Here is a 25,819-nt window from a genome sequence, read left to right on the forward strand (position 1 = left end):
CCAACACCGTTTCCAGCACAAATCCAACACACAGCCCCATAACAGCTACTGTGAAGAAAATTAACTCTATCTCAACTAACACCGGGACACCTACTTACAGTAGTAGCAGAAACACTTGTAAGTGTCACTTCCCCACCTGCCAATAACTATGCAGCACTGTTTGTTTAGGTCATTTATGGAACACTAGAAAATCAATGGGCAAGGAAGAAACTTTGAAATCGCTGTAGTTTACCATTTTTCCTCTCTATGTTTCTAAAGACGACTAAACCTTGATGATTCCTTAGGTAAGCAAGGCTATGAAGCTGCACTGCATAGGCAGCTGCTCAAGGTGCTCACTGTTGAGAACAGATCTGTATTCCAAACTCCTCTGTTATGGCCTGATGCTCTAAAAGAGTTTGGTTGCATCCCAAGATCCAGTCATGAAGCAGAAGTACTTCCTTCAGGCTTTTAGAGGGGTTTCTACTAGTTCCAAAGTAATGAAGTTCGGCTTAAAAAAAAGTTAATATCCTGTAAAGACCTTCTGCCTTCTAAAAGTGATCAGGTTTTCAGTGTTAAGGTACAGGGTTCTTAAGAAATACTGAGGCATCATACCAGTCCTGTAAGAATCTCTTTATTTGTGTCCATTTTTATTTAGCACATTACAGCTTCAGCACAGACACGGAGTAGACGTGTGTACCGACATTTGCAAATAAACGTTATGAAGAAGACTTTGAGAAGAGCACTGATCTGTAGGGCCAGCCCAGTGGAGTTACTGGCAGAAAAGGATAATTTGCTGCAGAAATTCAGTCATTTCTACTTGCATCAAGGCAAACAGTAAGCTTAAGTTCTGTTAACAACAGATGGTACTTCAGGTAGAAATCTGACAGAGGAGGACTGAATTTAACTGCTGGTCAAGACACATCAAGTTGTAAAGACAAGAAGTTGATTTAAAGCCTGTTAAGTTCTAAAAGAGATGTAAGAGAATGTTTTAACAGTTACCTAGAAATGTTTTATCCCCATTAATAACAGTGGAAGAAGAACTGTTGAGTAGTATGACAAATGAAAAGTAAGTTCTGTCTCTACTACAAGACCTCATTAGGCTTGGAAAGTGTAAGATTTATCAGCAGCTTTTAGAGAAGTTACGCAGTACTTTGCACCTAAATCAAATAGACTATTAAGCATCTTTATTACTTATTATTTCAAGAGGTGAAACTAAATTACACTGGCCACATGATTGCTATATACACAGCTGACAGTGTTTAAAACACAGCACTAGGATTTGGTACAGCTTACGGAAAAGTTCAGTGGGTTTAAGACAAAGGAAGATAAGACCAGAAATCACACCACTTAAATGGTGAGTCCCCTCAAACTTTTTACTCGCTTGCATCTACAACTTTGCTATGAACTTTATCCTCTTCAACACATCTACTCATAACAAAAAAAGCTGTCATGGAATGACTAGCTGTTATATTTTACATTTTTTCATTCAGAAAATGATGCACAGTGGGTCTCACACTTCCCTATCCAAGATAACAGCTGTAAGGGCTGTGTTTTGCAGCTTAAAGCTTAAAATGCTTTCTCTTAATATACTTTTTCATCTCCTCTTATAGTACATATTGCTCAAATTTAAAACTGACCTGCTGAGTTGCACTGTGTGCTGCAATCTTCTGCAGTCCTTGCATCTGAAAATTGTTTATATACCAACTTGTTGCAGAAAGCCAAAAGTTTTCAAAAGTCTATTTTAAGATTAAATCTTTTGAACTTAAGATTGTGGACCAGAAATAACTTTTTGTCATTTCAAAAGCTTAAGCTTACCTTCTGTGTGTTCTGAGAGTTAAGAACTGTCATAGCATTACTGTAGGCTTTAAAGAAACATCAGCATGGAGATGGGAACAGGGAGATTTCAGTAATCCATGCTGAATTTGTTGAAAATACTGTGGTGTGAAAGAATAACTACAGATTCAGATCTGAGGAAAAAAAAAAGAATATTCTTTTCCATTGATTGCAAAAGAGCCTTTATTCTTTTAACAACTTTGGTTGCATTCTTACTGATTGGTCAGGAATGTATCAAAGACAACAGCATCTCTATTCAGGAAGTTTCAGTACTCATGCAAAACTGTTCTGAGTACAATCAGAAGAGATTGTAGATTTTCATGAGCAGAAAAAGCTCATGGGAGCTTGCAGCCATCCCATTAATGGATGTAGTTCTGGGGACTGACACCCAAGGCAGTTAATATCTCAAGAGGACCGTAGGAAAAATTGTTCGTAATTATATCACTCCTTAGCAAAAGGTGTCTTGTGCTTCTGAGTGTGATCTTAAAAGGCACTCTATCAACAATTTTAGATGACAACTTTATTTAGCAAGAAGAGGCAAGGAGCTGTACTTTAGCCATCTTGTGCTAATCTTGTGCAATTCAATGCATCCATTTCTGGCAAATTACTTCATGATAATATAAGGTTCATCACTTGAATTAAGTTACTCTTTTCTATATTTAGTATCTATCCATTTAAGAATACACACAGTGTACCCAATACTGTGTTACAGCAAAACATGCAACAGTGAATAGTCTCTATCATCAGGTGCCTAAAACATGTAATTTGATGATTTACAATTTCATTGGTGGAGAATACATCTGTTATGCCATCTCTCGCAATAATTCCCTGTATATTCAGAAAGATCCATTCAGACTAGTATTTTTGTTATACAATAGCTTCATGTTACCAGATGCACCACAGCCAAAGTGTTAAGAGTAATTACATACATAGAGACAACTAAAGTGCAGAGCCTGTGGGATATATACTGTTGATTTGTTACTGCAGAAAGAGATTACTGAAAGATTTCTTCTGCATGAAGATGAATAAAGCATTTTCATTAAGCTTCAGATGCTGCCCACTGCATTGCTTTTAAATAAAAATGCTTATTTTCTATACAGACACAGCAAAGTAGTAAGCAAACTTACAACACATTCCTTTCATATATCAAAATGTTTCCAAGGCAATATTCTTAAAATTATACCACAGTTCCCAGTAACATCAAGCTTCATAAAGGAGGTGCTAGGGAAACTTTATCCAGTTAACAGCTTAAGTGCTCTTCTTTTCTTCACCCAGTAAGTTCACTGTTGCTTTCTTGGCTGCAGGAAAATAAAAGCAAGTTTAATCTTAAAGGCCTACAGACTAAGTGGCTTATTCAGCTCCTGAGCTGCACAAAAAAATATTTCCTTTTAGGTCACAAAAGAAACATCACAAAAGAAATCACAGCTTTTGTATACACATACACACAAACACAGTGATAAAACTGATCAAGTAAAGATTTTAAAAAATAAACCATAAGCAAGGAGCAGCACAATAAACAGCACAGACTGACTTATAACTATTATATCAATAAAATAGAGCTGCTCACAGTGTTTAAGACATACAGGTTTGTAGCAAGAAATATACTACCAAGCTGATGAAATAGGGTTGGAATAACGCTAATGTGTGTGTGCATGCATATGTGTGTGCATGATTTCTTAAAAATATATCTATGTGGAAATATATGTAAAAATAGGAAAAAGAAAGAGTAAGTGATGTAGCGAGGACATAAAAATCCAACGTGCAACACAGAAGATATTTAAGATACCTGCCTAACAATAGTGATTCAGGAAGGGTCATGCAGCAAAATTTCTAAGCATAGCTGAGAAAGGCAGATCATTTAAATACCAACAGAAAACTGCTAAAGTTGGTAAGAGGAAATGAGACTGCAAGCATTGCTTGGAAGAAAGGAGACTTAAGGTGCTTTGAAATATCTTAAAAGTAAATATCCTCTCAAATGAAATTTAAATAAACCTTTATTTTAGCTACTTAATAATCCTTCTCTCATTCATAAAATTATCAGCAGATATTTTAGAGTATGAGGGCCCACTACAGAATGCAAGGAAATAAAAGCAAAAATTAAGCAATCTACAGGCTGTGACAAAATTTATGTTAACCAAATAAAAGCATAAGTAATTTCTTTAAGAGGGGGCTCATAATCCTGTGATCACCAGAGGAAGGAAAACTACAAAAACTTATAGACAGGAGAACTTCATTTCACATGTTGCAGTTTATCAGAGTTAAAGGATTTGCTTTACCACACAATTGGCAGCCCTTCTATACTACCAGGTATTTGAGACGGTATTTTAGGAGACACAAGAATACACTGAAACAGTAACTGTATTTTTGGAAGGTATCTTGTGAGGGTGGTTGGACCAGCCTCTAGAGAGAGTGTTTATAGTGATATGCATGGTGGGGAGACACACAAACTAATTAGCTGTTTCTTCCACTCATTCTAACATAACTGCACTCCTAGAAAGTAAGATCCACTGCAATCTACTTTTCCTGGCATCTGCACCTAAATTTATCATCTCCATTATCATTTACATAGTCTTCTTACAATTTGTCCACCCAAAATGATGAATATTAACTGTAATATTAGAGTTACTCAGGGAAATTCCTTCTACTTGATGTGATTAGTGAATGGTCTTTTCCTCACCTTCTTTAGTGATGGTATCTGCGGTCTCTGCAGCCTTGTCTTTCAGGTCTTTAACCACACTGTCGAGCTGAGCTTCGTGTTTCAGGAAGAAAGGCCGGATAATTCGATGGTAGAGAAACTCGGCCCCATTAGAAGGACTTGGAGCCATGCACCACAGCAGGAAGCCACACTACAAGGAGCAAGAACAACACTGTAAGTAGAAGAAATGAGGAGACAAGGTGTAGCGTGCCTTCCTAACCATGCTACAGACTTGAGCATATTTAAAACAGCACATCATCCCCTTCATTTTGTATGGTCACAGTCCAATAAGTATGTACATCAGTATAGTTACATACAGTGACTCTTTATGATTTCATGGATACTGAGAAGATAAAGGAGGAGGGCTGCAGCAGTAAAGCTAATCTGGTAACAGGTGTATCAAGATTGCAAATAGTACTTTTTTTTTTTTTTTAAAGGCAGAAGTATAAAAACTGATTAGACGAAACATCGGCACCTCTGGCTGCTTCTAAACTACGTGGCACAGGCCTGACTGAAGGTCTAGGTCCCCAAATCACTTAAAACCAGCCAAAACATATCCCTGTCCTCTCTGCCTCCCTGCTTTGAAAGTGCAGCAGGAGAAGAAGGGGATTGTGTGCATCCCTGAGCTAAAGCGACTAGGAGGTAAGATATATCCAAGCTACACAAAGTGCACGGACAAGGATTGTTGGATTGCACAGTTTAGGTAGCTTTTATAGCACAATCTGCTCCCTGGGAAAAAAGTAAACCCAAACACCACTGTGAGTGGGGTAATATTTCTGCATCTTACAAAGAGGATTGGAAAGACAGCTACCACATGTATTACAAATATTTGTCTCTACTACTTTATTACTGAAGCACCTTTATTTGCTTCAGTTCCACTGTCATATACAATACAAAGAGTTATGCAAAACAAGACCAAAACATTTAAGGGACAGGAAGTGCCATAACTAAATTTGCTTGAGCTCTGAAAGTATAGATAAAAAGATTTTACAGGATAAAACTGCAACAAAATTAAACAAATTTTCTCAACAATTGTACAGTTCTCTCCAGACACAAGTAGTATAATATTATTCCATGTCAGAAGCCTCTCCAGAAAATAATGGCAGACCAGCTTTTCACAGACCACCTTTTCTTAAAATACAAAACAAAACCACCCCAGCCTCAGCTAAAGATGTGCTTTGTTTTGATGTCAGATATGATTAAATGTTTGAGGATTTCCACACATTTTTGGGACAAGAGGGACAGAGGGAGAAAATACAACAACAAAACTCAACTCTTCCTCCTGAAAAAAAACAAACCACCACACGATTAGCTAAGTTAGACACCAAAAATCAAACTAATCACTTAAACTACAATAAACCCACAAGCAACTTAAAAGCCTGCCTTTAAATACAGTAGCACTTATCTTAGATTTCAGAAGCTGAAAATAGAAGCTTTAAATAGCTTAGATTTCAGAAGTTTTCCAGCTTTCACAGCAGTGTCTACAGCAGCCAAAAAAATGTTTCAATGCATGTGCTAGAGCTTCTGAAAGTAACTTAAGAAATATAAGCAAAGTCTTATTTATTTATGAGGTTTCCAGTACACTGCATAGTGCAAAAGCATTTCCTAGAAACTAGTTTGATCACAGTATCCTTTCAAAATTCCACTGTGCCTAGCCAGACATTTCTGTCTCCTCTCCTTCCCCTCATATTTTTGATTTCCCACTGTAAAACTGAAAAGAGAGAACCACATCCAAATATTTGTTTTGGTATTGCATAAGAAACTCCTAACTAACAATTTGACCATTACAAGGTGATTTAAGTCAAGAGCAAATATTTTAAAAGAAAGGTTCTGATTTGAGTTTAACAAAAAGAAAAGAAAAAGAAGATAATAAAATCCTTTTCCAATTATGAAACCCACACAGTCTTCTTCAGGCAAGCCTTCCACGTATTTTGGTATATCTCCCCTCTATTCTTCCTCAGATTCCTGAGACTGAATGTTCTGTAGGTTCTGCTCTTCATACCTGTAAAATTTTGGCTTTGTCTTCACTGCAGTGCACACCACAGTAACACTGATCCCCCTGACACATATCAGCTGAAGAAAATACCTACTGTTTTTGCAGAAGATTCTACTAATTTTTTCTTTAAGGCCACTTCTCATTCCCCTTGCCCTAAGAGAAAGTCAGTCACAATGTATTTGGAGCTAGAGAGGTATCATGACCGGCTGTCTCTTTGAAAAGGATTACTGATTCCTGGGGATAACAACTGCCTTCTGCAGAAGATTTTGCGAAAACAATTTACCATGCTTTTAGGTAAGATTTAAGCTTTCTTCTTTAAACTATTTGAGTCATTCTGTTTTGACACCGTGATCAAAGTTTTTGCCCAGAAGACAAAGAAAGGTCTTTCAAAGTAAAGTGTCCACCAGTGAGAATGTCTACCAGGAACATTTTAATGAATTAAAAGAAATAATTGAACACACAATAAATAAAATTTGGCACTAGTAAGTAGCAGCTGATGTAGCATCATTAAGCATGGTCAGAGAAAAAAAAAGGCAAAAGTGATAGAATATCAATTTTCAAAAGCTTCTATTATTTGGAACTTAATATAACAGAAACAATACATGGTATTATCTTATGCTGTTATTTTTCATTAAAAGCTGAGAAGTATATTCTTTAACAGGAAATAAAATCAATACCTGGCCAATTACGGATAGTTATTTTACTTGTCCCAATATACAAATATGTTACTTTGTTCTCTGTTTTAGGAAATCCCTCAGCTGTAAGTCCAACTTCCTCTGAAACTAGAAGAAATTAAAATTTTGCTTTTCTTGCCTCAGAACAAAATTAGTCATTTTGATTTTACAGCTAGTTAAGAAATAAATAAAATCTTTTACAGTTATAGTCATACACTCAAATACCTATTACTTTTGAAATGTACTGAGATGTTTATATATTTTCTAGAGGGCACATATCAAAGTTGCAAATCTCAGTCTTTTCAAAGCTTGAGAAAGTCACACTGCTAATTTAGTTTATTTTTCCCTCGTCTCTCTTGAAACTGAACTAACAGAATATTAAAAATAAAGTGGTTTGTAAAAAGGTCCAGAAAGCTCAGAGTGATAAAATTGTTAACTGGGAAAAAAAATTACTATATTCTTTGTGACTCTCCTGACCAGCCAGAGGCGGCAATGAAATCCGTTCAATAGAGTGACTTCCTTATGTAGACACCTCAGCCTGGTCTAAGTCACTTGGCTCTGGTGCTAGTAGCTGTTCTTGTCCTGGCAGCAGAAAACCAAATACAGCTGGGTTTGCCACTGCAGCAGAGGAAGTGACTGCAGCTGAGAAACACAGGAAGCATGCCCATGGCCAGTCCCAAGCTTCTACAGACAGAAAACTATCAAAACCCAAGACACGGCTCATATGACTACAAATATGAACACACTCTTAAGAGAGAACTGCAGTCATTAAAACAAGGTGCTCATTATAACGGAAGTGAAGTAGCTCTTTAGTCTAAATCAATATTTAATTGCATGGGGTGCACGGGCGAGAGGAAGGGATCTCTGCCTTGAAGCAGAGTCAGACCGTCACATTTGGCACATTGCTACACTCACAATAGCAACTCCTCCTGCTTCCTCTGAGTGCCTTGCAGCAGCAGTTTGCATAATGCACCCAGTGTGACGTGTCTGCTAGGAATTCTGTTCAGACATAGTATTCTAACAGTTCAAGACAGAACTGTTAGTAGAGTCAGGAGTCTCGTCTCCTCTCCTCCCCACTACCAATATTCCCAGGATGATAACGTCTGCTGCTTTCACTGGCTATTGTATTTTAATACCCGAGTGCCAAAAAAAAATTTAAATAATTAACAGAAGTATTGAAAAATAGATCACATAGACATGAAATCATGAGTTGCTTGCACGTCCTGTGCTTCAGAGAAAAAAAGCAGATAAATAAAAAGTTGGCATTACCAAAAAACCCCACAAACCCCAATAAATCTCAAGACAGTTTTCAACTGGAGAACAAAAGTATATGCAAGTATCATAACATATTCAAAGGAATTCTTGAACATGCCTTTCTCCCACCTATAAAAACTCCTAGTGCGCTAAAAACTTCAAAGTGACGGAGCCTAGGCTCTAGACTAAGGGGAATATGGCAGCAACTATGATCAGTACCTCAACCCTGCACGTCAAGGTACACTGAAATACTGAGCAGCTAAAACTCAGCCTGGAGTGGAAGCTACAAGCTGTATCAAATAAATATGCATATGCAAATTTAGCATATTTGGAAAATGAAAGTGAGCTTGAAATTTGCATGAATTACATATTTGGGCTTCTTTTTCATAACATCATAAAAGAGACATGGAGACACCAGAAACTACACTACAAGAGATTTTAGTCATGAATGGACTGAAAGTTGGAAGCTGCCTGCTTCCTCCTTTTCCACACATGGAGTAGCTTCCATCCTTCCACCCAGCCAGCAATGCTTTTTGATTCTTGATACTTTGTATCACAAAAGTAAACCTCTCCTACTACCCATTACTGAGAGTAAATACTTGACATCTATGTGCCTTCAGCAGCTACCATACGAACCTGTGCACTTGCCATAATTTCTTCCTTGTGTTTGCTTCTGCTGAACTGAGAAAAGTTCCTTTCTGTTGATGCCACTGCTACATGTAAATGGCGCACTTCTGATACAGTGTTATCAGAGCCATCTGTGGTTGTTCTTTATTTGTTAGGTTAACTTGAATTTCAAAAAGAGTGCTGTGCTGGCATGAAGAAATCATCGCCACAGCTATTACCACCACAAAGTTATAAAAGAAGCTCTGAAAATACACTGTATGAATTCAGAACTGTAAGCATACATCACTGCAGACAACTGGTAAAGTCATAATCCTGCTAAACTGTAAGGTGATGTTGGGGATGTGAAATAACCATGTAAGTGGTTAAGAACAGATTCTTCCAGTGTCATAAGCAACCCTTTTGGATCCTATTCAGATCAGATGAACTTGCACTTTGATCACCATTGGGTTTGGTCTTAATATATTAAAACAGTAACACTTTCACCTATGTGTTACTCATGCTAAACTTCAAAATTAGAAGATTATTCTTAAACACTTTGTAAAACCATTAAGCTTAAAACGGAAAACATATTTTCAATTTTGATTAAGGGAAAAAATGAAGGGGGGGAGGAACAGAATTAACTTTGTGAGACGGGTCAGAATATTTTTAGTTTGAAGCAGGAGTTTATGTATGTGCTTTTTTCTTAGGGAGCTAGGGAAGTAGGTGTCCAAATGATTGCACATTTTATGCCTGTTAATGATGCAAAAGGAACAATGCAGAAGTGTAACCAAGCTGTCCAAGTCAATTTTTGTCTTTAAAATATGGCATTTCCTGGAAAAAGCATTTGGCAACATCAGACCTTACAGTTAAAATTATAAATGATCCCACCAGAATAGCTGGCAAGCAAATCCTTTCAAGAACTTTTGTGGGGCTAAACCAGGCTAACAAAGCAAAAGAAAAGGAACAGAACAGCCCATTGAAACAGGAAACAGGTAACAGTTCTTTAAGCTAAACAACTGACTCCCCAGCAAGCTAGAATGTCTTCTACCCAACAGTATACATGGTAATTGTTTCTCTCCCAGAATAATTTAACATGTTGAAGTTGATTGACAATACACTCACACCTTAGTTGACAAACAAAGCTTGGAACACATTAAGCAAATCATTGCTGGTAGGCAAACCACACTAACAAATGCACATTAGCAACAAGCTCCTCTGATACCTGCCATTTTCTTTCAGGAAAGTAGGCTTAATTAAAAATGAAGTCTGTATGATTAAATCTATTCTTATGTTGCATCTCCTTCCTTGCTCCTAATAGCACCGATGTTAATACTTCCTTTTGTTGCCTTTGTGATTGTACTTGCCACTTTCACTAACGCACTTAAAGCAAAAATAGAGCCACTCTGCACGGTTTACCATGTTGTCGTGGTTCAGCCCCAGCTGGCAGCTGAGCACCAGGTGGCTCCTCAATCACCCTCCCCCCTCCCATGGTGGGATGGGGAGGAGAACAGGACAAAAAGGTAAACCTCCTGGGTTGGGATAAGGATGGTTTACTGGCACAGCAAAGGGAGAGGGAAATAACAACAACAATACTTAGAATATACAAAGCGGGTGATACACGATGCAATTTGCTCATGGCCAGCAATCCGATGCCCAGCCCATCCCCAACCAGTGACCCCTCCTCCCCTTATATGCTGAGCATGACATACTGAATACCCCTTTGGTGCTTGGGGTCAGCCGTCCTGGCTGTGTCCCCTCCCAGCTTCTCGTGAAAATTAACTCTATCCCAGCTGAAAACCAGGACATGTGTGAGGTCATTTTGCCCAAATTTACCTGAACACCAAGACAAATAATTGTCTTTCCACAGTACAGCTACACCGTCTCTTCTTCGCTAAAACATGGCAGACCTTTCCCTGCCACCCATTCCAACCTCCCCTCTTGCCTCACAAAACCATCAGTCGTAAACAGATCACTTTCACAGTGCCAAATTACATGTAAGCAGTGCCTAAAAATAAAGTATGACCCAGGAATGATTCCAAGGGAATCTGTTGTCATCTATCCATTCTTGAAGACATTAAATCAGTTATATCAAAGATCTTGTTTTAGGATAGGGGTCACATGAACTAACATACCTTTAGCATGTAGTAGAAAGGGAACCAGGAGAGAAAGATGTCAGAGAAGAATTCCACTATGCTGAAAACACCATAGACAACCCAGTAAGTCAGCCACTGTGTGTCGTCATCTTTGTTGGGACTTTCAATGGCCTTGATTCTGCACAGAAAACAAAACAAGTGAGCAGATCAGTAGCATCAGTCTTATCCATAACGGTGAAGTTTTTATGACTCAGTTTGTTGTTATATGTGCATCCTCATAATTTAATTACTCTATATGTTCTACAGAAGAGAACTAAGTAGTATCTATCATACAGACAATGTGCCCAAGATCTTTGGACAGCAAAGCTTTTCTCTACATGTCAGACTTCAGGAAGAAAAGATAGTCAAGTTATTTCAAGCTCTGTGATTATAAAAAAACCCCAAACAAACAAAAATCATGAGCATCCTGACCCTATTCATGAGACAGCTCATGGGACAGGGAAGAGAGGGGATAATTTTGGCCAGTTCCAGTTCTGGATGCATTGCAGTAATCCTGACCAGAAGACAACTGCACATTGAAGCATTAGTGATCCATGTAACAGTTAACCTGAGCGCAAGCCTGTGCTGCATGCACATACAGCCTGGCTTTCAGGCCTGTGCTGTGCTGCACAAATTCCCTGTTCACAGGATGAACTCAGCAAGCTCACTGAAACAGAGGATGCCCGAGGCAGCTCCCACTGGGTACCAGCAACTACACCACCTGCCTGTCCTCACCTGAATCTAACAGTGAATATCCTCCCTCTTTGACAGCAGGAATGATGAATAGAGCTGTTGTCTTGAAGGAAAAATCCTACAATAGCTTAAATTATCAAAATGGGGTAACCTTGTCTACAGATGAGGTCTGCACAGTGTGCTGTGTGTGATCAGAGGCCCATTCGGTGCTGTACAACTTGGGGTTCCTAGCATCTACAGGGATCTAAGATTGTCTACGCTATTGTCTGTTTCTTTATAGTGCTGGCTCTAATAAATAGCATTTTAAATGATGCTTTACAGAATCTGAATGCCTTTCTTACTGGGATCGTAACAGACCAGCACCTTCTGGTGCAAACAGCATCTAGGAAAAAAATTTTAAATCCAGTTCAAGATTTTGAAGGGAATCTCAAATATCTTTATTCATAATGTACCTGCACTACAGTCCTTTTTGAGAAAGTAAACTGTAAGATTTCCTCTAATGACTAACAGGTACTCGGTCTACAGAAGCAGAGGAGATCCAGTACCCCTGCCCCATACAGTGAGGACTACATATCTGCATTACCAATTCTTTTGCTCTATAAATCCATTCCTACAGGACTTGCAAATTCTGATGTAGACTACAGTATTAAGGTGGAGCAAGACTTTACTAAAGTCTTGGGCTTCCTGCATAATGACTAACTAGGTTTTTGTTCTGCAACTGCTAGGAGTATGCAGGTCAAGTTTATACAGCTCTAAACTAGGAAGCTGAAAGACAGACACACAGGCTTCCTTCACTAAAAGTAGTGAAGTGGAGAGTCTGGACTCGCTAAATTGCAGATTAATACTATAAGAAGTTTTAGAAGGAAATGCTAGCAACTGTAAGCCTGATAATGGGAAGCTTAGAGTATTAAAGAGCATTTGTCCTCTACACTCACGACCCAGGATTAAAATAAGTAGACTCAGTTTAATGAATTTAGTTTTAATCCTTTCATAACTTATTCCTTTAATATCAGCTATATAGTTGCTGATGCAGCACCTGTGGAATACATCGAAGTTATATTTTAGTCTATAAAAAAAGACTAAGACTTAGGTTTAAAAAATAGAAACTAGATAGATGGCTGGCTGTGAGTACATTTTCTGGTTTGTGAATTGAGAAACCCTTTGGACTCTTGTCACTTCCTAGTTCTGTACATTAAGAAAAAAAAGAAAAACCCAATCATGTGTGTGACATGCCTTATGTTTTACGAAAAGCACTGGCAAACCTACCACGCGTAGAGAGAATTGGCGTAGCTACTGGATTGAATTACTTTGAAATGCAATATGAGGATCTGATACTTAATTTATGCATTATTTCCATTAGAGTTTGTGGCTGGCCAGCAGGGTCCTGCCATGGGGGGAGCAACAGCCCTTGCCATACCCAATCATGCACAATAAGGTGGTTACTGAGGTGCTGCATCTGCACAACTGGAAGAACAGGTTTTCCACAGGCACACAGCAGCAGGTCTGATTACTGCTGTTCCTAACAATGCAGTGTTAGGAAACAGTAATCCAGGCAGTCTGCTCAAAGGCAGTGCCAACTTCAGCTGCTCCTGCCCTCCCACTATAAACTACGTTCTTCCTGTGCCCCCACCTCCAGGTATTCTAATACTGCCTGGTTGAAAGGGCCCTACACAAAAAAACCCCACCAGAAAAACTACAACCCACCAAACAACACAGCAGGTAAGGGAGAGGGCTACTGGTCTATTTTCAAGGTGTGATACTATACTTTCAGAGGGAAAGAAAAAGTACAAGTGACTAGGAGGGAAGATAGTGTGGCAGATAAATGGAGGAGAGAAAGGAACTAATTGCAAAGTTTCTCACTGTTAAGGAAACCTTGCTGTAGAGGTTCATTGTGTGAATTTCTCCGGTTCTGCTGACAACTTCTCCATTAGATGCATAGAGGGTAAGGCTTATTTTACCACAATATGCATGCTAGCTTGGTATTTGTGAGAACGCTTTGCAGTGAAACCACCAACAGTCTCACTGTTTTCCAGTCTTTGTCTGGAGCCATCCATGGATTTAAGGAAGCATTGTTTAATTTTTCTAACATTATCAAAGTCATCTTAGTAATCATTAAAATCAGTTTTCGTAAAAAAGCTTAGAATCTCCTATTTTGTGGCAAAGGGCAGATGGCATATCACACTGTTAATGGGGTAGAGTCTATTATCTTATCTCTTGTAAAAACAGGTGGCCTTTGAGAATTCCTATACGCAGTGCCATGGGTGTGCTCCCTTTGAACGTTCACCATCTGCTGCTGTAGCTCCTTAAGGTGATGTCTTGAAGGGAATATACGAACAAGACACTTTAAGGTCAGACAGTCACAAGCAGTAGTACTGCAAGTAGTCAAAAAATCCATGTGATTTCATCAGCTGACATGCAGCATTAAATTCACATGTGGTGTTTTCTTGCAAGCTGTAGGAAACAGCACGTGTCCCCTCCTTCTACAACATTCTGATCTAGGTAGGCACCATGGGACAAGCTTAGGTGGCAGGCCACTACAACACCCACTAAGGTAGCAGCCACGTCAGCTCTGAAGGAAGGGCACAAACTGCATCTGTTTGCAATGACTGCAGTCCCATCCCATTTAGTGGGAGGGAAGGAAGGAAAAAGCAGGACTGTCAGTGAATGAAAGTTTTAACTGAAGTCATAGAAAGGCAAGTACTTCATAAATATTCTGCTTGTGAATGGGAAATACGTCCCTCAGCTGAGGCTGCCAGTGGAAATCCAGTCTAACACGTCCCCATTAAATAAAAGGGCAAAAGTTATCTCCATCCTTTGCTATTTACACACCATTTCAATAGTAAGTCACAGAAAATACTCCTTACCCAAGAACAAGTAAGTACAGTAAGTTATATAGACTATCTGAATGGATAGGTTATTTTACCCACTTGTAACTATACTCTTTTCAACATGAGAATACCACAGGAATTAGACCTATTCTTTTAAGTTATTCTATAAGTTATTAGGTATTATCCTGGTGTACTGCTCTGCACAATTAACCTTAGGAGATATATCAGACATCTTACTTCAAGACAACAACATTTTATTCTTCTCCATGTTAAGTTATGGATTAATCAGCCTCATATTCAAAAATGCAGTCTCCATCAACAACTGATAAGATGCAGATCAGGAGGCACTGGCAGTACAACCAACATTAGGATAGCCTTCTTCTAACAGTTATTTGTAAGTTGCAAGAGCAAATAAAAGTCAGTCTCATTAGTACGTAACATTAAGATGTACTAACAAAGGAAGGAGCATCCAACGCCTATAGTTCAAATTTAAAAAGAAAAGAGATACTGTCAGGTTTTTGTAAGCTTTTTCTAATACTGATTTGACTAAATTCCATGTTAGTTATGTTTAGCAATTACACATCACAAAGGATTTTATATGGTGCTTACACACTAACTATAGAGGACTTTATTTAAAGCCTCAAACAACTATTTACAGTAGTTCTGCATGTCGGACGTAAGAGCAGTCACAGCTTCCAGTAAACTGGATGGTAAACACCACAGCTCAGCTATTTTAAAAAGAGATGCCTGTCCAGCAGTGAAAATGGCCTGACGCGGGCCAGCTTTGCAACTTGTGTGAACTGATGGGGAGCCAAGTAAAAACTTAATTTTTAGCCAGATCTGTTCCCCAATAACCCCACTAGCTGGTGATGCCAACAGAGAAGAGTGGAGGCTGCCATGCTCTCCAGAAGCCCAGGGTTCATATCAGCTATGTAGCTACAGCATCACAGTACCAGCTCAATTTTGACTGTGTGCATCCTAGAATCAGTCAAAATTGAACTATAGATCATGTGTGGTTACTTTATCCTGTTAGCTGATAGTAAGAGATACTGGTCTAATTTAGTAAGTTGCCAAGTTGAGTTGTTTCACTTAAAGCATCTGACTCATTTCAACAAAAAAATCATGTCTCTTCCAAGAAGAGACTGTTATAAACACTCCTGAATTAGCTCTGGCATAACAAATCATTGTTAGACTTAATTCACACATACAGTACTCACAGAATAAACATATTGTGAGTACACCATTTATTAGTTTGCAATGTTTTGGTGTGGTGTTTTTTTTTAAGCCGAGTCCAGATGTGGAAGCCAGAAATAAAGAAATGTCAAATTTTATTGCTCTAGTCTCATATGATCACTCAAATCCCTGCAATTTACAGGGTGTACCTGATGACTCTTGTATAAAGAAAGTTACAAGTTTAAGACAAAAGATTAGCCTCTGTTAAGCTCAGTGCTCATGTTGTAGTTAAGGAAGACTGGACCATTTAGTGCATCCTTCCTTCAGTTTTCTAATCTGTGCTATACTAAATGAGTAGGAAGGCATATTTGTGACCCTCTTAGCAAGCATCACACTTTTTTTTTTACCTGTTTAACCTAAAACCACCCTGAAATTACCTATACTTCTAGAGCTCATACTCACTGGTCTGCCCCAACTTTTTACAGCAGGTTGTGGTGATTCAAAAATAATTTACTCCTAGCTATCTATTCAGACACCCCTGTGGGATAAACACTCCACTGTACTACAGACTTCCTCAGTTTGGTGCCTCCTATTATCGTCATTTCAGAGTCACATTGGCAGGCTGCCTCCATGACATCTCGTATTTTTTCAGTGAAACAAGTACCTGTGTATTTTTACTTGCTTTATCATTTTGTCTTCTACATTTTTATCCACCAGTTAAAAGCTTTTGTCTTTCATCTTTCTTCCTCCTGACTCCAATAGCAGAGCTGTGCATTTGCAGGTACGGAAAACATCTTCCTGCCAAATGCACTTACACTGCAGCAGTTGTGTAAGTCAACCATCTTTGCTCTCTCAAAATTTTGTGTATCCAGAAGATGGCAGCAAACAAATTCATGAAGGATAGCAAGGGGGGCTCACTGTCCACGCAGGGACAGATATTATTAGAAGATAACAAAAACCAACATGACAGTTGTACAAAAGGTTTACCTTCATTTCTTCAAGGGAAGTGGAGACTCAGGCAACAAAAGGAGTGCATGCCATTTTGCCCACCAGTGAAGTCAGTCCTACAGACTACATGTTAATTCAGCACAAAGCTAGATTCCTGCAAAAAAGCAGCAATCGTCTCATTTCATTGCTCTCTGCTCATTCTTGGCTCGCTCTCTTCCGGAACAAGTATTTGTAGGGCCACACAATGAGTCAGTTCCCCAGTTCTGACTCAGGTTAAAACCAGCCTCCCCCAACCACACACATGCAGGTTTTTTTGCTGGGATTAATGTGTCAGTGCCTCAGTCCAGCCTGCCACACCATTCAGTTACTGCTTGTTCTGCGGGAGGTGCTGTGCAGCAAGAGCTCTGCCAGCCTTCAGCTCTCCACGGCCAGAGAAGCCATCCACGCACTCTCTCTGGAAGGGGGATTTCCTCTAGTTCCACCCTTAATACAGACTGCGGCCTTCAGTGAGGCTCACCTGTCCCTGCAGTCTCAGATGAAGCTTCACCAGCTTGACTGTTGGCTGTACTTGTCTGCATTAGCAGTCAGACCTGTACTGCTACACTGCCTCCTAAAGTCTAAAAGCCCTGTTTTGGAAACATCTAATCCCAGTTTATATTACATAAGTCTTTCAGGTTGTCTTCACTGAAGATATTGACAAGAAAGAGAAGTGGCATGCAGCAAGGCAGCTTCAGGAAAAGCCACGCTTTACCTGCATACTGCAGACATGCCACATACCACCAGAGGAAGCCACTTGCTAAGGATCCACAACACAATGCTTCTCTACTTCTGACAGAAAATTGTTAGAGGGAAAAAACTGTTTCACATGCTTTGGTTGCCTCTCCACAGCTGTTACTACTTAGGGTGCAGGCACAGAGATCAAACAGTACTGTTGTGACCAAATGGAGAAGAACTGGGCCCCTGCTACATGCTTACAGCAATACAGACAGAATAAGAGTTGCATTTTCCTATAAACCTATGCTGCACTGTGGAGACTGTATTTCAAGTGTAATTTTGCTGCGGCTCTACTACTGTTTTTCAGTTCTGTTTACTGCAATATTGGCAAAAGAATTATAGCATGGCCTTAATTTATACAAATGTACAGTAAAGCATGAAATCATGGTGCAACGTTTTCAGACTTGTCTCGGCAAAATGTTACTGTTTCAAGGTAATCACTGTGCGAGGAGTTTTTAAACTAGAAACAAAAATCTTCAGGTTTAATTACTGAATGTAATTAAAGAGTGACTTATCAGGGAGTCAGAAAGAGATTCAAGTTTTAGGCTGAGGACTAACTTCTGGGTTGATGCTGGATTACAGAGACCAGAAGAATTTCCTTTATGAGAAGAGTGCTATTTGATAAGCTGTGTAGCAACAAAATTTTGTTATTTTTCTTTTTTAAAAGAATTAAGATTTATCTAATGTTCACAGACCCTTACATGAAAGTCTGCATTTCTTTTCCCAAAGACAGCTTCATTATCCTCATCTAAAAACTGTGTATCTTGCTTATTGTATGCATAGTGACAAATGGGCTTTCTTCCTTTTGGAACAGCAAGATGCTGCCAGCTCCCCTGTGTCAGACAGTCTGATGGCCATGAAGAAAGACTTGAAAAAAATGTAACTAGAGTACATCACCACAACAGAACAAACAGGAAAACAAAAAAAGCAACTAACAATAATCCACGTTTTTTTAATCTCACTTTTTGACTCCAGCTGACTTTTTCAGCATTCAGGATCAGCAATGCTACATGTTAAATGTTAGAAACGTTGACACTCACCAGGAGGAAGGGTAGTTTAAAAACATATTCCAGCAAACCCCACTGATGTGAGGCTAATTATTCCTTTAACAACCAAGTCACTAGAGGTGAATACAGTAAGAGAGGAGTGCATGCAAGCTGCAGTACTGCAGTACATCTTGACCAAGAAGGTCTGGTAAAATGCCTTTATTTATGTCTCAAACACATCCACAGTCCCTAAAAATAGTATCTACATAAATTATAAACTAGAAATCTTTCAGTGAGATTAATTCAGATTATGGGTCCATCTGTGTAACAAAGACTTTTATACTTTTAACCTAGATTTAAGCTATGGAAGATGAATTCAAATTTTCCTACAGTTATCATTAATATTAGACTATCTCTTGCATCTAACTACTTGCTATCTCTAGAAAGGAAAGCACATCATTTGTCCAACCAACGTGAAGACAGCTTTTATTTTAAACATGGCACTCTAGAACCTAAAAGACAAAAAACAAGTATGTTTGGAGGAATTGATTTGGCAGAACAGATACAAAAAAGCCAAAATACACTTTTTAATGTCCGAAGCCCCATGAAAAGAAAGTATCAGTCAGGAGAGGAAACAGTTGAAAAGCAGACAGACTTGGAAACTGCTAACATTTATACTGAGCATTGTGAATCTGGTTAGATGGACCAGCTCTCTCAAATCACTTTTATAAAGCAGCAGCAGAGTGTTACTTGTAAACACCAGCATATCATGCAGTGTTTTCCATGAAGGAAAAAAGTAAGCATTCTCAAATCTTAAGAGAAAGCACATTTGCTGCCCTAACTGTCAACAAATACAGGAACTATTTACATTATCTAAACAACTGTGACCAAAGAAAAACAATGTTCCTGTTTTAGAGGTATGGAAGAAGCAAAGGAACTAGCAGACAGTCTCAAGACACCATGACAACATTAAAGTAAGACTTGAATTGCATGTTTATATTTCTCTACAATCAATCTAGATTGTTTCCTGTTTGTAAAATGCCACAGGCAGCACCTACAGAGTAAAAACAGCTGAAGTGAAGTAAGAGCATAAAAGTAGCCAAAGCAGGAAAAGGCACAATTGTACTATATTGCTTTTCTCCCTTGAAAACACTTCAGACATTTTACTGCCCAAAGCTATTTTCATCTTTGCAATTTTTAAGCCAAACATGACAGCACTTCTGAAGTTTCCAATCCTTTGCACACATTTGTTAGTCAAAGGCTCCCCTCCTGCTTCCACTCTCTAATTTTTTTGAGCCAGTTCACCACCACTGGCTATGGGTGGAGCTACATTTAAACAGGCTAGCTCTGGAAAGCTAGAGAAACAGTGAAAATACTGGCAATGTTATTTATATACTGCCAACACTCACTTCTTCCATCCACTGGTATGAATATTGCCTTGTGCAGTTAAAGCTTACTAAAAGTATAAAGAGTTGCTTCTGTCACCAGTAGTAAAGTTTTCGATGTTGCTCTACTGCAAACACAAAAGCCTGCAAATAAATATTAATTTCAGCTTAAAATTAATTATTCTATTTCATCACATAGCACAGAATTTTAGGGAATAAGATTGGGGTTTTATAACAAACTTTAATCCAGATAGTCTGACTTACTGGGGACCAGCCAGATAACATTTACTTGGAAAACTACTGCTTAGTTTTGCCTGTATTAAGAGCCTCGGATGGGCTCTTGCTGGTGACATGGCATAGAAGACTTGGACTTTTGGGAAGATTTTGTGTGGCTAGAAAAGAAACTCCTCCATGTATAAAACCACTAAATAATTACACAAAGTAAAGCTGAAGGTGAACATGAACAAGGGCAAAGGAGAACGGAAACAGCTGTGCCTGCCTGAAACTGTAAGAGACATTAACTAGGGAGTTACCCCCTCCTCTTGCATTGGCTTTGAGCCTTGGCAGAGGCCAGCACCACAGCGATGTGAAAGCAGGCAGCAGCGCAGCTGCGCCACTTCACGCCAAGGGCCAGGCACACCCCATCCGCTAGGTCTAACCCAGCGGCTACAGCCTCCAGCACTTACTGCTCCACTGAAGTTCGCACCTGCTGCATGGCACACACTGACAATGAATACAGAGAATGATGTAAACAAAAGAAAATAAACTACAGAATTAATCAAGGTCTGACAGGTAGATACATGCACATCCATAAAACTGTCCTGGTTTCATGTGTGAACAGACCAAAATATGAGCTGAGCATCCTTCTCTGGGTTTGTATTTTTCCCCCAATATATTTTCTTTCAGGCAAGCACAGAGATGAACAGTAACTACTGTGACCAAGGTAACGCAGAACTAAAATCCTAATAAAACTGATTTGGAACATGCCTAATGGGTCACTCACCCCATAGGCTGTTTGCCATTTTAAACTACTGTAAGGACAGGAGAGCACAGACATCTGTCACAGTCCTTCAAGAGTGTCTTTTCTGCTGCACAGAAGCCTGACCTCTTTGTTGTTTTTCACTTTAAACAATTCAGTCACTGACAATGCAGAAATGACATACTGATCTACTTTACAACAGAAGAAAGTAAGTTAACTGGGGAAGAGTAAACTGCTTTTTCTCTTTCAGTACCTTTCTGAGACATTCCAGGCTTTGATCCATTGTTGAAACACCTGCGTAAACATTAAACTAACACCCTGCAAAACACATTCTGTTTACAGCTCCTGACTTCTTCCAGAAGCCACAGCTTTTACAGCAAAAGCCATTTGAGGGTGTTTGCAGCTGATGAAAACAGCTGAAAATTGTTTTCTGCCCAATGCTAGGAAGCAAATCTCACTGTTAGTTCATATAGCAGGCTCTTCAGCTGTCTTTTCAAGGGAGACAGACTGAACAGAAGAGAGGAATAAACAGACCACCTGGCTAGTGTTCTTTACGCTTTGGGTCTGTATGAGCACAGGGGAACAGCACTTGGCAGCACCTTGATTGCAGTACAGGATCCAGAGCGGCAAAAATGAAAACAAGAATCACTCCAGTAATTCGGCTTTATCTTCTTGCAGCTTAGCCTTGCATTAGGATAGAGATTCTATGGCAGAGTGGCATGGTAGCGCCAAGATAAAAAAGAAACCCATACAGTGGAAGAAGGGTGATCACCAGAGAGGATTCCTGCTCTTTTTCATGGTCAGGCTGCCCATGCTTGAGTCTCAACTGAAAGCCATCTCAGAAAGTAGCACAGATATCCTGGGGTGTTGCTGTCAAACTGATCCCATAACCCTGTATGGGCTAGCAGGGGCAACACTGTCTACCCTGAGTTCACACACACACCTCACTCCCCAAAAAAAAAAAAAGGGAAACTGAACAAGACCATGAAAACATGTGCATTAGCATGTGCCCTTACTATGTCTCCTCCGCACCCATACTGTCTGCTGGCTCTGTAGGCTTGGGGGCAGAGCAATGTACGTGGGATAATGCTATGTGCCAGCTCTGTACTTGCACAGGGGAGGGGATTCAGCCCACCTGTGCCATCAGCAGGGTGCTTCATAACCTGGAACCTGCCCACAGGCTGCTGCTGAAGACACCGGCATGCAGCACACCACATGTGTTTTAAATAAGATTTTTATCCAAGATTATAATTTTCTCCTAAAAATGTTTCAGCATTAAAAAGACAGCTAAAGGGAAAGCATTAACTGACCATGACTCGGAAAAAACAGGACTGGCACTGTATTCATGGGCATGTTATTCATGGGATTTTTTTAAAGTAAAATATGTAGCCAAGGACAAAGCCATATATACCCATTACTTTAAAAAAAAAACCAAAAACACCACAACAAAAAAACCCTAAACCACTCCATGGTGCTAACATCCAGGAAGTAAATTTTCACATAAAGATAACATTCAAAACCACCTTCCAACATGAAAAAGTTTAGACACCCTACAAAAAAGATTTTAAAAAATTAATTTCCTAGACTTGGAAGAAAAAAAAAATTTGAATATGAATAATGGGGTTTCTCTTCAATTTGCAACTGTCTTGCCTTCACAGCTCTAAGAGCTTTTATTATCAGTTTATTCACCATAATTGCATACTGGCGGATTTAAAATATAATCCCAAACCAGTTTTAAAACAGATTTGAAGAGTTAAACAGGATTTTATAAAGTAATAATGTAAGTTTTATAAGTGACCTAACTCAGACAAAACATTACATAAATGTAATTCCTGTGCAACTATTTTAAGGTTTTAAAGACTTGTTCGCTGATATTTTCACTTTCAGATTTTATTGAAAAAATATCTTTCAACTAAATTTGCCTTATAGAAAAAAAACCCTAAGTTTCTCCAGAGTTCTTGGCCTATAATCTCCTAAATTAATGCTCTACAGAAACAGCATTTAGAAAAGTGTTGCTTAGTTTTAAGCATCACAACCATAAGACGTTTCAAGTCTAAAACTAAGTCAATCTCTCACATCTCTGAAAAACAAAAGAGAAGGAACCTATTCTGTATTGCCCAAGAGCTAATTACAGAGAATATATTTTTTAAAAGCTGCTGACTGTATTTAAACAGAGTTATGCAAAAGGCAAGCATTGTGTTTCAACGATATAGCAGTATAGTTGGGAAGGACTTCCATTTTATGAACATATTAGGCTACACAGAAGGTTTTATTTAGTACATTTCTGGAGTCTTTTGGAATGTACTCCACTGTGGTGTTACCTAACAGGAAATCCATTTTGGTACAGTAACAATACAATGCCCATGAAAGTTACCAGATATTCTTAGGAACAAAACATCTAAGGAGGCTTTCTTTTGAAAAATGAGTATTTTTAAGTCTTTTATACCCAAGAGGAGCTACTGCATCTTCCTTTCCACCTTCTCATCAGCTAGGTGGTTTTGGAGTAAATAGCACTCCTTAATGCATCTGTCTCTGGCCCATTACATCACCTAGGGCTTCGTACCAAACACATGCTGACACTGCACCAGTGCCTGCCTGCATATCTGGGAGCATCCTCAACTAAAAACATCAGTGCAAGTTTTAGTAAACATTGTTACAACAGCGATTCTCTGTCCTGTTACTAGCAGCAGGTAAGACACAGCAATTCTCACTGAGATGACAAAGCTGGGAACCCAAAACTCAAATGTAACGCACTACAGGAACTGGGTTTTAAGTGTGTAAATTACCCAGCATCTCCCGTCTGTAAGTTATTACGTAGCACCTACCAGATAAAAGAAACCTTGTTCTTTACTTAGCACCTTGTACCTATACATGCTAAGGGATAGGGGTGGGCGGGAAAACCAACATTTTGGAGTACGGTCCTGGAATATCACCGTGACAGACGTGCACCAGCGCAGGGCTGTGATTTTGCAACCGTATTCTCTCCCCCGCGAGTAACACATGCAATCATCGTGGTAAGAGGGGCAAAAGTCACGACACTCACGAGACGTAGGCAGGGTAGCCGAAGCCGATGATGTTGCAGAGCAGGGACGCGCTGTAGCCCACCACCAGGTACACGGCCACCACCCCGACGATGGCTGCGCAGGGAGAGAGCAGAGAGCCGTTAGCGCGGGCGATCCCCAGGGCGGCCCAGCGCCGCCAGCTGAGGACGAGCGGGAAGGGCGCGGCCCCTGCGCCCCGAGCCGCAGGTCACTCCACCCCCCCCATCCCCCATGCGAGGCGCCCCCCGGCCCTGAGCGCCTGAGGGGATCCCGGGGGGGTGATTGTGTGTGTGTGTGTGTGTTACGGGCCGGCCGGCGCTCACCAGTGGCGATGTAGGTGCGGTTGACGCCAGTCTTGCTCTCGATCCGCTCAAGCACAGCGGTCATGCAGTTCTTCTCATGCAGGAACCGGTCAAACCTCTGCCTCATCGCCGCTGTCATGGCGAAACAGCCGCGGGCTCCCGCTCCTCAGCCTTTCACAGCCCTGGGTGCACGGCGGCCGAACGACAAGCTCCGCCTCTGGCACCGCCCGCCCGCCCGCCTACAGCCGCGGCGGGAGGTGGCACCGCGCCTGGGCTGGCGGGAAGCGGCGGGGCGGGGCGGGTGGGCGTCGCTCCGCCGCGGGGAGGCGGCGGCAGGCAGTGGGGAGCCATCTTCCACCGGCCCTGGGAGCCCTGCCTGCGCCGCGAAATGGACGTCGGGGAACGCCGCGCCTGGCGTGGGCGATCCTCTTCCCCCCCCCCCCCCCCCGCCATGTTTTTGGGGAGCCACGGACACAAGCTGTGCTGCAGCACAGGGGGAGGGGGTGAACCAGCGTCTCCCCGTGGCCTCCTGCCGTCCTCGCCCCGCAAGCCCGCGGTACGATCCGGCTATGGCCATGTCCCTGCCGAGGCCCTGGGACTGAGTTTTAAGCCTAGAGGGACGGCCTGGGACATCCCTGCAAGGCAGGTGCTCCCTGTCTAATAAGCAGGTAGTGAATCACCTGTGGAAACAAAGCTAAGGAGCAGGAGGGCCCAGCACATAGCCAGCTCCAGTACCTTAACATTGCTCAAAAGGTTGTTCTTTAAAAAAAAAAAAAAAGCACGTTATCACTAGTTTAAGATGTGATGAGCAAAAGTCAGAAACACTTGGTAGGATTTGACATGATGTGGAAAAAAGGTTATGACAACATCATTGTGTGGCTACCCAAAAGGTGTGTGACTAGACTGAGGGCAGCAGTTTCTAGCTGTAACTGTACCCTAGAATTTATGGTGTGCGCAATGTTCTTGCCAACTAAATGTGATTTATTGGCCATGATGTAGCCCTGGAAACTTCCTTGGCTGGGCTGACCCTTCCCTGCAAGTCCTCTGCATCTGACTCAGCATTGCAACTAGTAAGGTAGACTCTGCTTGTTTCAAATCTGTGTCGCTCGTAAGCATGCCACAAAACACAACTCAGTCTTCTGCAGGGATTTTTTTTTGTCTTCACCTAAGAAAAATTTAAATGTAAATAGCAAATTCTGCTTTCGCTATCATTGTTTTGGGGAAAGGCATCTTGCAGAGAATTTAGAACAAATTTGTTTAACTGCTGAAATACCTTCCTTTCTTTCAAGTAGCAGTCTTACTGAAGGCAGAGGTGAGAAGAGGGAAAATAATACCTAGTCCACAACCCTGGCTAAAAGGTTTGTCCTGTAATTTCAACTTTTTCTTTTTTTTTTTTTTTTTGGTGATAAAAGGTTTCATCTTGTTTCATAGTATCATAAGGCCTATAAGATTAAAGAGATCTCTGGAGGTTCTGTAGTTGAGTCTTCTGCTCAAAGCAGGGCTATGCCAAAACTAGAGTGTGGTGCTAAGGGTTTGGACCA

General features: G+C 40.3%; 1 protein-coding gene across 1 annotated transcript; it reads right to left on the bottom strand.

Moving 5' to 3' along the window:
• Positions 1-594: 594 nt before the first annotated feature.
• On the bottom strand, positions 595-24,514 carry REEP5 (receptor accessory protein 5). The gene is made up of 5 exons (XM_054809551.1): positions 24,300-24,514; positions 23,979-24,072; positions 11,170-11,308; positions 4,490-4,658; positions 595-3,110 (listed from the first exon to the last, which is right to left on the bottom strand). Exons 1-5 carry the CDS (start codon positions 24,415-24,417, stop codon positions 3,061-3,063), a joined length of 570 nt encoding a protein of 189 aa, XP_054665526.1. The 5' UTR covers positions 24,418-24,514; the 3' UTR covers positions 595-3,060.
• Positions 24,515-25,819: the final 1,305 nt, after the last annotated feature.

The sequence above is a fragment of the Grus americana genome, chromosome Z (assembly GCF_028858705.1).
Source record: "Grus americana isolate bGruAme1 chromosome Z, bGruAme1.mat, whole genome shotgun sequence".
In the NCBI taxonomy this organism is placed as follows: domain Eukaryota; kingdom Metazoa; phylum Chordata; class Aves; order Gruiformes; family Gruidae; genus Grus; species Grus americana.